General features: G+C 46.0%; 1 protein-coding gene across 1 annotated transcript in view; it reads left to right on the forward strand.

Annotated features, from left to right (window-relative positions):
* Nucleotides 1–11160: 11160 nt before the first annotated feature.
* Nucleotides 11161–16133, forward strand: part of LOC139019465 (semaphorin-4F-like) — a 38294-nt gene continuing 33321 nt past the window's right edge. The window contains 4 exon segments of the mRNA XM_070428483.1: nt 11161–11287; nt 13836–13987; nt 14593–14652; nt 14883–14981. Of these exon segments, the coding sequence (XP_070284584.1) occupies nt 11161–11287; nt 13836–13987; nt 14593–14652; nt 14883–14981 (438 nt within the window).

Here is a 16133-nt window from a genome sequence, read left to right on the forward strand (position 1 = left end):
AATTCCATTTGAGGGAGGAAAGAAGATGGGGAGATGTCAGAGGGCCCTGGGGTCTCTGAGGAGGGGAGTAGAAGAGTTTTCCAAGCGGGGGAGGGAGGAATTCAAGCAGGTCAAATTCGTGGCCGGCAGGCTACATGTGGCCTGTTGTCTGAGAGTTTGACATGCTTGGATTAGATCATGGTGGATTTGAACATTTGGTTCTTGAACAGTGGCTCTGGTTTGAGGAAAATGGTATGAGGAATGTAGGAAAAATGAGGAATGATGGGAATAGACATGAAGTGAGGAAAATCACCTCTTAGTTGGAAAGTTCAAGCCACAAGAGTGAGTGAGAGCTCAGGAATGTGAAGCTAGCCCCTAGAGAAATAGTGTGAACAGGGGAGAAACCAAGATGGCGGCATAGGTAAACACCGGAGATTGCTGCCGCAAACAACCACTTCAAAAATACAACTAAAAGATGGAACGGACATCACCCAGAACCACAGGAAGGCTGGCTGAGGAGAGATTCTTCAACTAGAAGGAAAGAGAACAGCATACCGAGGCTCAGAGGAAACACAGTGGGGAAAATAAAAAGGTACGGAGGTGTGCGAGGAGCCGGCTGGTGGCTGAGAGCGCGGTTGTCATTTTCAATCAGGAGGGAGTCTCAGACTCTGAGATCCAGATCCGGGTGAGTCTCTAGGGACTCAGACTCAAACGGGAGAAGCGGTAGTGTCTGGCATCAGTCTGAACGTGAGGGCAGCTTTCTCTCCGAGGTTTGCAGCATTTGCTGGAGTTCTGAGAAGCAGAGCCTCTGGGAACTGGACTGAGAGCAGCCATAACTGCTCCCTCCACCACCCCCCGTTGATCCCCTGCGACCCGACCCGCCCAAGCCCTGCGCAGAGCCATTTGCCGGATAGCCTCAGGCAACGGCTAGATTAGCACCTCTCCAGAGGACAGAAGTTTTCCCACTGCAGACACAGCTGATTCTCACAGCCAGTTGGCCTGGTGGTCAAATCCCTCTAGTATTAACTACAACAATCAGGGCTTAACTAGAACAAGACTGTGTACAAAGACCACAAGGGGGTGCACCAAGAAAGCATAAAAAATGTGGAGACAAAAAAACATGACAGAAATGGAGGATATAGAGCTAAAAAATGCACTTTTGAGGGTTTTCAATAATTTGCTAGAAACTGCCGATAAACTTGATGAGAGCCTCGATGTTGTGATAAAGAACCAACTAGAAATTAAGCATACACTGATTGAAATAAAGAATATTATACAGACTCCCAACAGCAGACCAGAGGAGCGCAAGAATCAAGTCAAAGATTTGAAATGCGAAGAAGCAAAAAACACCCAACCGGAAAAGCAAAATGAAAAAAGAATCCAAAAATATGAAGATAGTGTAAGGAGCCTCTGGGACAGTTTCAAATGCACCAACATCAGAATTATAGGGGTACCAGAAGATGAGAGACAGCAAGATATTGAAAACCTATTTGAAGAAATAATGACAGAAAACTTCCCCCACCTGGTGAAAGAAATGGACTTACAGGTCCAGGAAGCGCAGAGAACCCCAAACAAAAGGAATCCAAAGAGGACCACACCAAGATACATCATAATTAAAATGCCAAGAGCAAAAGACAAAGAGAGAATCTTAAAAGCAGCAAGAGAAAGAGACTCAATTACCTACAAGGGAATACCCATACGACTGTCAGCTGATTTCTCAACAGAAATTTTGCAGGCCAGAAGGGAATGGCAAGAAATATTCAAAGTGATGAATACCAAGAACCTACAACCAAGATTACTTTATCCAGCAAAGCTATCATTCAGAATTGAAGGTCAGATAAAGAGCTTCACAGATAAGGAAAAGCTAAAGGAGTTCATCACCACTAAACCAGTATTATACGAAATGCTGAAAGGTATCCTTTAAGAAGAGAAAGAAGAAAAAGGTAAAGATACAAATTATGAACAACAAACATGCATCTATCAACAAGTGAATCTAAGAATCAAGTGAATAAATAATCTGATGTACAGAATGAACTGGTGATTATAATGAATCAAGGACATAGAAAGGGAATTGACTGACTATTCTTGGGGGGGAAATGGGAGTGGGAGATGCGGGAAGAGGCTGGACAAAAATCGTGCACCTATGGATGAGGACAGTGGGTGGGGAGTGAGGGCGGAGGGTGGGGCGGGAACTAGGAGGAGGGGAGTTATGGGGGAAAAAAAAGAGGAACAAATGTAATTTGAACAATAAAGATTTAATTAAAAAAAATACATCCTGCATATCAGATATTTACATTACAATCCATAACAGGAGCAAAATTACAGTTATGAAGTAGCAACGAAAATAATTTTATGGTTGGAGGTCACCACAACTTGAGGAACTTTATTAAAGGGTTGTGGCATTAGGAAGGTTAAGAACCACTGCTCTAGAAGTTCAGAGAAGCCGGAGAGCAGGGGAGGGCTGCGGCCCAAGGATTCATTGGCAGAAGCAATTTGGAAAAGTCTCACAAAGGAAGTGGCATTTAGCTAGAAATAGTGAAGCAAGATTCCCCCCTGCTCTCCCTCCCTCCCATTAGCTGCCAGGAAGCAGCTTGTGTTGCAATGGGCTGAAATGAAACATTAATCACGGCCTTTTCCAGGAAGATGCTGTGATGAGAAGACACTAACAGGAACAGAAAACCATCACAGTGGCTTTAGAGGGCCCAGACATGGCCAGTCAGAAGGGGCTGGAGGGAGAGCACAGCTTTCACAAGGCCAGGCTTTGAGTTCAGTACAAACCAAACCGCTGGAGACTCAGTAACCTCTGTATCCAGACTTCTGTAGCATGAAAGTGTGAGTGGGCCACAGGGGGCCCTGTTAACCAGCAGGGGCTGCCAGCAGGAGGTCCTCCTGTGTCTCTTTCCTAGGTCTTTGAGTTTGCACCTTTTCTCTATAGATGTGGCCAGATCCCATGATGGGTCTGTGTTAGAGGAGCCCAATGAACACACACAAGATGGTAGCCAGGTGCAAAATGGGGCCTAAAAGTGTGAGTTCCTGGTACCCCTCTGAGGTTGGATTGCAAGGAGAGAAAGAGGTCAGGATGTGTGAATCGGTAAACAGATTGGTTCTTTGGGCCTAAATGAGTGTCAAATCTCCGAGGAGTCAAGCACATTAAATTCACTCCTGCTAAACGAGGCAGGCACGGAATTGCTCTAATAAACTAGATGGGAGCAAAAACAAGTGACATGTTTAGATAACTGGGGCCTAAGGTGAGCCACCAGAGTGAACTGAAGATGGAGAAAAAGAATTCTTGATTTTTCTCTCCATTCTCCATAGGGAATTGCTATTGGAGTCTTACCTTTCTTTTCTCATGTGCTGGGTAAAGACGGTGGCTCTTGTAAATGTTGTGGTTAAAACCTTAGGTGTGAAGAAAGATGGGCCTGGGTTCTCATCCTGGCTCCCTTGATTAGCAGCTCTGTGACCTTGAGCCAGTTGCTTTGCCTCTCTGAGCCTGTATCCTCCTCTAAAAAATGGACATAATAATGTGATAGGGGCATGATTTCTGCAACCTAGTCTTAAATGATCCAGCAAAAACTATAATGACCTATGCATCACATATATCTGTATCTACTTATCTAGAGAGAAATAAAACAAATTAGGCAAAATATTAACTGTTGCTTAATCTAGGTAAAAGAGTATATAAGCAAGCATTCATTATACTATTCTCACAATTTCTATGGAAGTTTGAATTTTTTTTTTCAAGTAAAAAGTTAAAAACTTCTCTAGGAGACTTCGGATCAGGCCCAAATGGAACAACGTCTATATTTATCCTTCTGCCTGAAACAATGATTGAAAAACACACACCATGCCGAAACCGGTTTGGCTCAGTGGATAGAGCGTCGGCCTGCGGACTGAAAGGTCCCAGGTTCGATTCCGGTCAAGGGCATGTACCTTGGTTGCGGGCATGTCCCCAGTAGGAGATGTGCAGGAGGCAGCTGATCGATGTTTCTCTCTCATCGATGTTTCTAACTATCTCTCCCTTCCTCTCTGTAAAAAAATCAATAAAATATATTTTAAAAAAAGTAAAACACACACCAAGAAATAGCCACATAAATACATAAAACAATGGTTTTCAGGACATGGACATTGGACAGGGAAGCAGTGTCTCCTAAGAGGCAAGAAACAAACGAGGCGAGTCCTACAATTGCTCCAGCGTTTGTGCTAGGCCACAGCATGGGGGCGGGGGCGGGGGGTCGTGGGGGGGAGAGTGTGGCAAACCCTCTGAGTTGAGAACACAGAGAGGGATGTCCGTGGAGACCTAAGCAGCTGGAGTTGGCAGGACAGCTTTTGGAGGACAGCATTCTGGGGAGGGGACAGCTGTGCAGAGGAACTCTGGAGATGTGCAGAGGGTTCTTGTCAAGAACTCAGCTGAGGACTGAACAACCCGAGTGTGAGGAACCCTCCTGAGAGGATTAGAAGTAACAATAAAAGGCTGGGAACAGTGCCCATTCACGGGGCCCTGGGTCAGGCGCACTGAAGGGCCTGGCTTCAGTAGTGAGGAGTAAGTAGCCATAGACGGAGCACTGCTCAGGACCCTCCCAGAATATCATAAAAGCAGCACCTAAAAGGATCAGACTGTTTCCAAATAGTTTAATGGTGCCCCAGAATTCAGCTTAAAAAATACAAAAACATCTAATATCCAACAAGGTAAAGACTACAATGTCTGACGTCCATGAAACAATTACCAGTGTGCAAAGAAGCAGTAAATATGACCCATGTAAAACACCGTGGCCTCATTCCTGCCAGCAAAGGCCACGTGAGGACCCTCGACCTGGTGTCCGGGGCTGGTGCCAGCCATCCCGTCAGTTTGGCCACCACTTCTGAACCCCCGTGTGTCTGAAGAGCAGTGTCCGAGCAATAGCCCTCCTCCAGTTAAAGGTAATCAAAGTGATGGCAGCCAGAATACTGTCTGTGGAGACTGAGTTCCATGCAGAAGAGAAATACAGAAGGAGAATTAAAATTCTTTGAAAATCACCTGGCCTTGATTCTAAATCACCCTGTGTGTTCCCAAACTATTATCACACATGGCTGCAAAGTGCCCCGCATTACTTCTATAGTTCTGATAGAAAGAAAATATAATATGGCTTCTGGACTCTTACTGTTGCAATAAAAGAAACCCTTAAATATAAATGTTCACAACCCCCCCCCCCCCCCGAAATTCTAAAGCAGTACCTAACTACTTTTGACGCTATTTTTGATGTCTTTTACTATCTCTTATTTTCTCAGCATTTTGAAAACCTCCAAGACACTTCTAAAATAATAATACCCCTGCGTTACTTTTCACCTGCCAGAGGATTTGATGTTTGAAACCTTCCTGTGTGCTACACCTTATTACCTGGCCTATTCAGGCTTTCATCAAAAAGAAGTTCATCATATTCATTAAAAAGTGCCTTCCCTGTAAGACCTTTGCCGGCAATCTGTCCCTACCTTAATGCCACCAGATTGTCATTTAGATGTGGACATGTTGGCTTTAGCGGATGCTGTTTTGCAGTCTGTGGATTTGGGCTTATTGAGGACATTGTCTGGCCACGGAAAACCTCCCTACTTTGAAGGTGGTGAAGTTCAACGTGAGTGTGAACATGTCCTTGGCCCTGACCATGTGATCCTTAGAGCAGTGACCTTATCATCAAATCCTTAGAAACCAAGTTTCACAATTGTGCTTCAGCAAAGGAAATGAAAGCTGCAAGAATGCACCTCACTCTTTCCCTGCAAGGGTGGTGTTCCCTGGAACACTGGTGTGATGATGTCAGTGAAGGCCATGTGGGAAGCTGGAGCTCTCACCCACACCCAGCAATAAAGATACCTCTCCTGTACTCGAGTGTCTATTGGAGGCCAAATGGGGAACATGGACTTCCACCCCACCTGGCAGGAATGAGTCAGCAACAACCTTTTTCTTTCTTCTTTTTCTTTTTTTCTTTTGGTTAATTTCTCCCTCTAGTATATGTTTTCCTTAGACTTTTTAGAGAGAGTGGAAGGGAGGGGGGGGGGAGAGAGAAACATTGATGTGAGAGAGATACATTGATTGATTGCCTCTCCAACAAGCCCTGACCAGGGGTGCTTGAAGCTCAAACCCAGGTATGTGCCCTTAACTGGGAACTGAACCCTTGATTCTTAGATGCATGGGCCAATGCTCCACCACTGAGCCACACTGGCCAGGGCACAACAACCTTTTTTAAATGACATGGGTCAGAAGTAGCTTGCTAAAACGGAAAAGTTAAATAAAATCTAGAGTCATATAACATAAATTTCAAAATGTCCAGGATATAATAGAAAGTTATTCATCATGTCAAGAAATAGGAAAATCTTAACTTGAATGAGAAAAAACAGTTAATAGATGCCAACATTGAGATGATACAGATGTAGACAAAAATTTTTTTTTTCTTTTGGTTAATCCTCACCCAAGGATATTTTTTCCATTGCTTTTCAGAGAGACAGAGAGAGAGAGTGGAAGGGAAGAAGGGAGAGGGAGAAGAGAGAGAAACATCCATGTGAGAGAGACATATTGATTGGTTGCCTCTCCAAAGAGCCCTGACCAGGATCGAACCTGCAACCCAGGTATGTGCCCTTGCCCAGGAATGAAGCCCATGACCCTTCGGTGTGTGGGCAGATGCACTAACCACTGAGAACACTGACCAGGGTGTGATGTAGACAAACATTTTTTAAAGGAACTATTACAGAAATTCTTCAATAGAAGTTACATACAGCTTACAACAAATGAAAAGTAGTACATCTCAGCAAAGAAACAGAAGATTAAAAAAAGAACTAAATGAAAAATCAGAACTGAAAAATGACCAACATTTGAAAAAATAATGACTAAAAATGAACCAAATTTGACCAGAAACATAAACCTAAATATTCAAGAAACTAGTAAATCCCAAACAGTATAATACAAAGAAATTCACAGCAAGGCACATAGCCATCAACCTTCTGAAAACTAAAACAAAGCAGAAAGAGAGAAATGACTCATTACCCCTGGGAAAAATAATTTGAATGACAGTAGTTTTTCATAAGAAACCATTGAGGCTAGAAGGAAGTGGCAGGAACATTTTTCAAGTGCTGAAAGCAAAGAACTGCCAGCCTAGGATCCCATATTAAAGTGAAAACATTATTCAGGAATAAAGGGGAAAATCAAGACATTTTTAGATAAAAGAAAGCCAAGAGAATTTGTGGCCAGCTGACCCACCCTACCCTAAAAGAATGGCTGAAGGAAGTTCTTAAAACGGAAGGATAAAAGGAATCTTGGGACATCAGAAAGTAAGAAAGAACTATGGAAAAAATAACAATATAGCACAGCTGTTCACCATTTGAAAAGATCATCAGAATGCTCAGAAGATAATCCAAGAAACTACTTGAGAATAGCATCCTGCCTTTTATTATTTTTTTATTTTTTAGCATCCTGCCTTTTAAAAAGACCAGCCTGGCTGGTGTGGCTCAGTGATTGAGTGTCAACCTATGAACCAGGAGGTCATGGTTCAATTCCTGGTCAGGGCGCATGCCCCGGTTGCCGGCTTGATCCCCATTGTGGGGCGTACAGGAGGCAGCCAATCAATGATTCTCTTTCATTATTAATGTTTCTCCCCATTCCTTTCTGAAATAAATAAAAATATTTAAAAAAATAAATAAAAAGACCAGTGCCCATGCTCAAAGGTAATGAGCTCAGGCAGAAATCCAACTGAGTTCTCCATGTCAATCCACTCATCTAGGACTTAATACAAACCATTTTTATGATGCTGAAGTCAACTTTTTGCAGGTACATGTCTTAATCATCATGAATGCCATTTCTGTTGCTATTTTTGGTAAACAGAATGAATATTTTTACATGATATGAAAATGCTAGATTGTCAATAGCTTTTCAGAGGCTTTGTGGCCTGCTATGATCTCTTTGATGATTTCATCATTATCTAACCATATTAAAGTATTACAATTTAGCAATTTTCGGGCATTTTTAGCCAGTTTTTAGTGCTTTCTGATGTTTAAGATAGAAAAGTTATTTTATAAGCAACCTGAATACAAAATAATGGAGATGCTAGTTTGTAAACACAGCAAATTTTATATGCATAGACTGCACACTTTAAAGCATTTCATTGCAACAGTTAATTGCACTGTGTAATCCATAGTTTTTGAATTGTTGGTTCAGTATTTGGCTCTTGAGAAAGCTGGCTTTTTTTTGTGTTTTTTGTTAATCCTCACCCAAGGATATTTTTCCATTGATTTTTTAGAGCGTGAAAAGGAGAGGAAGAGACAGAGAGAGAGAAACATTGATGTGAGAGTGACAACATCAGTTGGTTGCCTCTAAACATGTTCCCTGACCAGGGACAGGGATCAAGCCTGATACTGAGGTATGTATTCTTGAACAGAATCAAACCTGTCTGCAGACCGACACTGTATCCACCAAGCCAAACCGGCTAGTGTGAGAACATTGGCTTGTGTGTGTGTGTGTGTGTGTGTGTGTGTGTGTGTCCCAGTTGCAACTTTAGGAACCCTGATAAGTGCCATCTAGGTTGTAACCTAAAGCCTTTGGGAGGCCCAGGCTTTCTCTGTGTGAGACAGATATCAGGCCTCATTATCGAAGCACTCATTCCCCCTTTGTTGCTCCGTGTACTAGAGAAAGTAGCCTCCTGTCCCTGGACTTGACCAACACGCTGAATGAGAGAGAGAGAGAGACCATAGTAGGCGTGCACAGCAGGGTCCTTCCCCGGCCTTCTCTGTGGTCCTTTCCAGCCGGAGGAGTCATTGGTTTCCCTTTACAAAGGGGCTGGTCTATTTTGCCTGTCACAAGACAAAGAGTATAGCTCAATGATTTATTTTAATTTAGGGTCAGAATGCAGACATTCCTGCTCTTGAGAAAGTTCCCAGACCACTCTACCACAGCCATAATAATTTCTCGAAATTAAGTTTTACTTTTATCCAAGAAGCACATTTAAGATACTCACTTTTATCTATTAATTTTTACTTATGTAACTTTTACATTGTTTAAAAGTTAAACAATGCCAAAAGGCTCATAAGGAAAAACAGCTATCTCCTATCTGATTTACTCTTTTTGTTTAAATAAAATTGACTTCAGAGAGGAAGAGGGAGTGAGAGAGAATCATTGATTGGCTGTTGCCTGCATGGCCCATACTGGGGATCAAGCCTGTAACCTGGGAATGTGCCCTGAGTGGGAATTGAACCGTGACCTCCTGGTTCATGGTTTGGCTGAGTGGATAGAGCAGGGGTGGGCAAACTTTTTGACTCGAGGGACACAATGGGTTCTTAAACTGGACCGGAGGGCTGGAACAAAAGCATGGATGGAGTGTTTGTGTGAACTAATATAAATTCAAAGTAAACATCATTACATAAAAGGGTACGGTCTTTTTTTTTTAGTTTTATTTATTTCAAAGCGGCTGGATCCAGCCCAAGGGCCGTAGTTTGCCCACGGCTGGGATAGAGCATCAGCCTGTAGGGGCCCAGGTCCGATTCCTGCCCAGGTTGCGGGCTTGATCCCCAGTAAGCGGGCAAGAAGCAGCTTATGAATGATTCTCTCTCATCATTGATGTTTCTCTCTCTCCCCTCCTCTCTGAAAAAAATAAAAATATTTTGAAAAAAAAAAAAAAAAGAAAATTAATCACTGAGCCATGCGGGAGGGGCGATCATGAGCACTTCTGTCTGCCAGGACACTCCCCGCATTAAAAAAAAAAATTAATGAATAGTTTTTTTTGGTGGGCCCTAAAAATTTCACTTTGTTTTCTGATGTAAGAAAAAAAATCAAAACATTTTCTTTGATTCTTTCATTTTTTTTCCTGACTTTACAAGAAGTCAGAATATTTCCGTGGGCCCCTCAAAGAGTCCTGGGTAACAGGCACGGCCGCCCTCAGTGTGCTGACACATGGGTGGCCCCGTGCCCAGGCTGGGGAGAGCCCTCGGGAGACAAGGCGTCTGCCGTCCTCTGGTCAGAACCCCCTGCCAGGGCTGAGCCTGCCAGGCTGAGCCTGACCCGCACCCGGTGGGTTTGGGCCTCTGGGCGCCCTCTTGCCCCAGCCCGAGCTGCTAACACCGCCTGGGGCGCGAGCCGGCCAAAGCCCAGGTGGCTTCTTGTTTCCCTCGTTTCCTCCCTCGGGTCTCCTTAGCCCTTCTCCTGCCCTGAGGAGTGGGGAAGCGCTGGGGTCCCCACTTGCTGGAGGAAGGCCAAGACCCATCACCTTGCCCTTGGGATCCCCGCAAGCGCCTGCGCAGCGGAAGGCGCCCCCCTCAGGCCGGCGACTGGAGGCGGGAGTCACCTCTGGGTCCAGCTCAGGCTGCACCCCAGGAGCTCGGTCTCCAAGGCCGCGGGGTGGGGGTGAGGTGTGTGGGTAGAGGTTTGGATCTCTGTGGAGAACAGTGTTACACATGACACTTCTTGTCAGCTACCCCCATGGAACATTCCAGTGGTACTTGCATTGTGCTCTTGGCTTTAACCTTTCTCTTCTCCATCATCCACTCACTCACTCACTCACTCACTCATCCATTCACTGAGTCAGTCACTCTTTTATTCAATAAATATGTGCTGAGGGCATACTCTGTGCCAGGCGCTGTGCTAGGACTGGGGTACAGTGGACACACACACAATGGCGCCTGCCCTTATGGAAGTCAGAGTTTAGTCTTCCCTTGGGAAGCTCTCGGAAGTCTTTTCAAACCTCCACCATTGCAGGCGGCTCTGCCCCGCGCTCCTCATTCCCATTTTCGTTCACTTGCTGTAGATTCCGATAGTCCCCCAGACAAAACCCAGTTGGCTAGGAGTGCCCGGTCCTATCAGCGGGACACCTGGGTCTCCAACTCTACCTGGTTGGCCGGGAATTCTCTGCTCAGCGCTCTCACTCGCGCAGGAGAGGATGGCTGCAGCCCGAGGTGGGGAAAGAACGCCCGCCCACACCTGGGCCTGGCTCCGCCCCTACAGGGCGGGGCACCTCCGCTCCGCCCGCGCCGCACTCAACCCCGATTGGCTGGAGGAGAAAACCAGCACCGCCATTGGTCTCCTCCTGAAGGGGCGGGGCCGGGTGGCGTGTGGTCCGCCCGCGGGAGGCCGAACCTGGCTGAGGAGAAACCAGTGGGACCCAGGCCCGTGGCGCTGTGTCCCTGAGCAGAACCGGTAGGGTGCGCCCCACCCGGGGCCAGGCGGAGCCAAAGATGCCGGCCTCGGCCGCGCCGCCCCGCCCCGGCTCGCAATTCCCGCTGCTGCTGTTGGCGGTGCTGAGCGGCCCGGTGTGCGGTCTGGTTCCCCGCTCGGTGCCCAGGACCTCGCTTCCCGTCTCCGGTAAGGCGCGGGCGCCCTCGCCATCAGCCCTTTGCGCCGCGCCCAGGCGCCGCCCGCGGGTGCCTACACCCTCCTGCTCCCCGGACCCAGGCAGCCGCATCCTGGCCCCTCCGCGCCGGCCATAACGGTCATCCGCGCCCGAGACCAGGCGGGACTCCCACGCGGTGCTGCTCCATCGCATCCGGGCCGGGCCTCGCGCCTCGGCCCCCGTGACACGCCCAGGCGGCTCCCGCGGCCCCTTATTCGCAGAACCGCGGGAGTGTTAAGTCCTTCGCGGTGCAGACATGGGCACTGAGGCCCAGGGCGGGTTTGGGAGTTGCCCGAGGTCATCTGTTCGCAGTTCTCTCTCCCTTATTATCCTCCCACCAGACACGCACCTGTGTCGGTCACGCCAGTTTGGTACCCATCCTGGCTTCCAAACCCAGAGATCTTCCACTCCATTCTATTCCACCCACCCATTCTTTTGGTGACCAGCTCAGCATTTCCATCTGCCCACTTCTCAAATTCATTCGCACATCATTCATTAGTTCAGTTCCTCACCCCCGTTTGTCCTGCCCACAGCCCTAATATTCCCCAACCCACTTCCCAGTTCCCTTCCATCTCTGACACCAGCTCCCATTCCCCACAATCCGATCTATCACAACCCTAATTTCCTAACGTTGCCTGCTCTCCCTACCCGTTCCCTCCATTGTTGGGAACCGGATCAGTGAGTTGACTTAAAATTCTGTTTAAATGATTTTTAAAGTCTCCAGAAAGAAAAACGGAGGAGGGAGATGTGGTCCTTTCAAAAGCGGGGCAAGAAGCCAGGGGATGCCACAAGGTTAAAAGTGGTCATTGGAGGCTTTCTGCTGAGGTGGGCATGAGTGTGGCTGTGGGTCTTGTTTTCTTCTCAGTGGGCATTGAATGTTAGCACTTTGGGCAGACAGAACCAGTGAAGCTGAGAGTTCACCTGTTGGCAAAAGCTCTCAACCTGTTGATATTAATTTAGTTTTAACTGCATACCAGTGACATTTAGGATGTTTTGAGTTGAGAGGACAAATGATTGGAGTGTGGGCTTTCAGGTTGTGCTGGAGCAATAGCTACTACATAGAGCTGTGATTACCAGGCTGGGTTGATGTCCAGGGATCCAGAGAGGTCCAGATGGCAAGGTGAAGCAGAGCTGGGGATACAAAAGGAGGTTGAGGGGACCAGGGTTTAGTCTAAGCATGAGAGAGACAGCACAGTCATGAATATGATTGTAGGGAGATGGGTGGGGCTCCGTATATCAGCCTATCTAGGAATGAATGGCTGCTGGCCATTCTATCAGTCTTGAGGGTAGCTGAGCAGATGAATCAGGTAGAATAGAGTTGTATTAGTGGGGGCATAGGAACCCCGGGGCCAAACATTGAGCTTAGAAGGTATGATAACTTATTTGTTATAATCTTTAAATAGATTAGAGTATATTTTTTCCCCCATTGCTTTCTTTCTTTCTTTTTTTTTTTTTCAGAGAGAGTGGAAGGGAGGGAGGGGGAGAGAGCAAGAAGGAAGTGAGGGTTCTGTCATCGATGTGGGAGTGACATAAATAGATGAGAATTTTGAATGCTGATGTGAGATTTAGATTTGGTCAAAACAGAGCTCATACTTAAGGAAGGAAGAAAGGAATGATTTGTACAATGTGTCAGATGCTTCCACATGTTTTTTCATTTAATTTTCTCAACCACCCTGGATGGTGATATTTACAGAGGATAGTAATACTCAGAGAAGGTAGGTAACTTAAGATCATACAGCTGGTAAGTGAAAGAGCCAGATTTAACCTTGGGCTGATCCATTTCTAAAGCATATACTCTTGCCCACCATGCTCTATACCAGTGGTTTTCAACCTACTGGCCCTTTAAATACAGTTATTAATGTTGTGACCCAACTATAAAATTTTTTTCGTTGCTACTTCATAACTGTAATGTTGCTACTGTTATGAATCATAATGTAAATATCTGATATGCAGGATGGTCTTAGGCGATCCCTGTGAAAGAGTCCTTTGACTGCCAAAGGGGTAGCGACCCACAGATTGAGAACCCCTGCTGTATACCTTTTTGCTTTTTGGGTAGAATGGAGGTGGGAGGGAACAAGGATTGTGGGAGAGAGAAGAGGTAGACTCCTAATGTGTTAGTGAAAAGAGTGTAGCATTTCCCTTCTAAGTAAAAGGAAGTTATTATTAAGTAGTGTTTTTTTTTAAAGGGAAATTTAGAGAGGAGAGTACTTGAAACTTTTATAGGTATTTTCAAATTGTGTGTCATGTTGCTATGAATAAATATTACAGGCTTAATATTTATGTTGTTATTTTAATAAAGTGTTCTATTTTTATAGAGAAAGCATACTTGACTGCATTGTGTGCTAAATATTCTGGCCTCATCAGATAACTATATCTGGGAAAGTTACATGGCCTGTCAGGTTCGGTCATTTTCCCCTGATGGCTGATAAATTGAAGAACACAAAAATTGGCTCTTCTGGCCTTGTGGACCTAACCCTTCTGAAGCGATGGCTGATATCACTCTTCCCTCTCTTTCACCAGAGGCTGACTCTTATCTTACCCGGTTCACCTTCCCTCAGACATACAATTACTCTGTTCTCCTTGTGGATCCTGCTTCCCATACACTTTATGTCGGCGCCCGGGACACCATCTTCGCTTTGTCTCTGCCCTTCTCAGGGGGGAGACCTCGAAGGGTGAGAGATGAGAGTGGGAAGACCCCAGAGCATGTGATTAGATCCATGGTTTTATGGGAGGTCAGGGAGGGGTCTTGTGGTAGGAGGTGAAATGTTATTGAAAATGAGTAGGGGAAACCATCAAGTACATTATCTCAGCTGAGGGTGTTTGAGGGGTCATGGTTATGGGGGGAGGGTGTGAGGGAGTTTTATGATGAGGGGAGGAGGCCATAGTGACCAGGTTTTAGGTGATAGTGGGCAGTGGAATTATTAGAATCACATTAATCTAGGAGAATAGCTTTCAAACTTTTTTGATCAGCCCTTAATAAGAAATATATGGTATATTTTGACTTCATACACAAAGTGTGTACTTGAACCAATATCTACTCTCCCATATGAGATACATTGAGATATATTTTGTTAAAAGTAATGTTGGCTGTGATTTTACAATTGATTTTATTACTCATGAATAGCTGGGGACCTCCAGTTTTAAAAACAGTGCTCTGGGGGTGAGGGCTGTCTCTGCAGTTCCCAAATTGATGGAGATTGTGGAACTGTGTTATCTACCCTGACTCGTGAGGATTTTGGGGAGAATCAGGGGGAAATGGTCATTCCTCCTTTCTCAGATTGACTGGATGGTGCCTGTGTCCCTCAGTGAGAGCTGTAGGAAGAAAGGCAAGAAGGAGGTAGGTGTAAATCTGGGCCCTGTCCTGAGTGTCAATTGAAATGTTGGCCCAGCCCTGACTCTGTCAGTCCCCTTCAGTGCTGCCATCCCAATGGGCCCAGGCAGGAACTCTAACCCCATATCAATACCCACCATTACTGACCCCCGAGCTGCATCTAACTGGCCTGACACCACCCTACCTTTCCTTGTACCTGCTGCTTCTGATTCTCTCTAACCATCTCTGACCCCCAGGACGAATGTCACAATTTTGTCCAGATTCTCGCCATTGCCAATGCCTCTCACCTCCTCACTTGTGGCACCTTCGCTTTTGATCCGAAGTGCGGGGTTATTGTGAGTGACAGGGGTGGGAGGGTGGGAAGGGTCATCTGTGAGTGACCATGATGGGGGGGCGGAATGCTTAAGGCAACCCATGTGCATGAAAGGCATTGGGGGTGAGGGATGTCCTTACTGGGTGGAGCCTTTGCCACTGGAGGAGGTACGAAAGGGTGGGGAGGGAGGTTGTCTGTAGAAGGTAAGTTATACAAAGTCTAAAGGGAGATGTAGTGGGACAGTGAAGGAAGTTAGGGATGCTAGCTGAGCTGGGGAGAGGAGAAATCCAGGAGAAACTTCAGAGCTAGTAACTCACGTTTCCCTTGTCCATGTATGCTTTCTCCAGGAGCCTGGGTCCATTTCGTAATCAGCACTGTCCATGCCTATTTCTTCCTCCCATGGCATTTAACTCTGACCATCTTCTCCCATATCCACTGCCAACTTCACTGTACGTGGGCTGTGACCCTCTCCTCTCATGGGCTTCTGAGGTCACTGCCCACTAATTAGCATCTGCTGGCACCATACTCTGGATCGATCTTGCCTTCAAGGTGGCTGCTCTGTCAGCCATGTTTTCTTCCAGGTCCTGTTCATTGCTGCTGAAGCCCTGGCATTTCCACCCTCACACCCTGGCAGGCTTGTGACATATTTACCCTTAATCACATCTAGGCTGGTCCTGGCGACAAAAGTCCCTGGGACTGTGATATCTCAGGAAGGGTCTTGATGTTTTTGAATCCTCATCTTTTCCCATCAGTTATCCAGTAGTCAGTCATTGGTCCTCTGGTAGCACCTTTGTGACAAGGCCCTAGGATGATTGAAAACCTCACACATCCTTTGCATCCGGTGTCTTCCCTTCCTACTCCATGAAGCAATAGGAATGAGTGCAATGACGCCTTTTCCTGACCCTGATCTTTAACTTCAATCTTGACTTCACCCTTCTGAAATCTTCAGTAATCCTTGCCACCTAGGTCTAGTCAGTGCTTATCTCCAAACCTCTCTCTGTTAAAGGCCATCCTCATATCTCTCGCTGAGAATGCTATAATTGTATATACTCAATATATAGCCAGTCCCTGTGGGCTATCCTTGGGCTTATGCCAAGTCCTTTTCATAATGGAAATGATAGGCTCCCTGCTGGGTGTGGATAGCTCCCTCATCTTGTCATCCTGGGAAGGTTTC

The sequence above is a fragment of the Myotis yumanensis genome, unplaced genomic scaffold (assembly GCF_028538775.1).
Source record: "Myotis yumanensis isolate MYYU_CA2020_CCGP unplaced genomic scaffold, mMyoYum1.0.hap1 SCAF_11, whole genome shotgun sequence".
NCBI lineage: Eukaryota > Metazoa > Chordata > Mammalia > Chiroptera > Vespertilionidae > Myotis > Myotis yumanensis.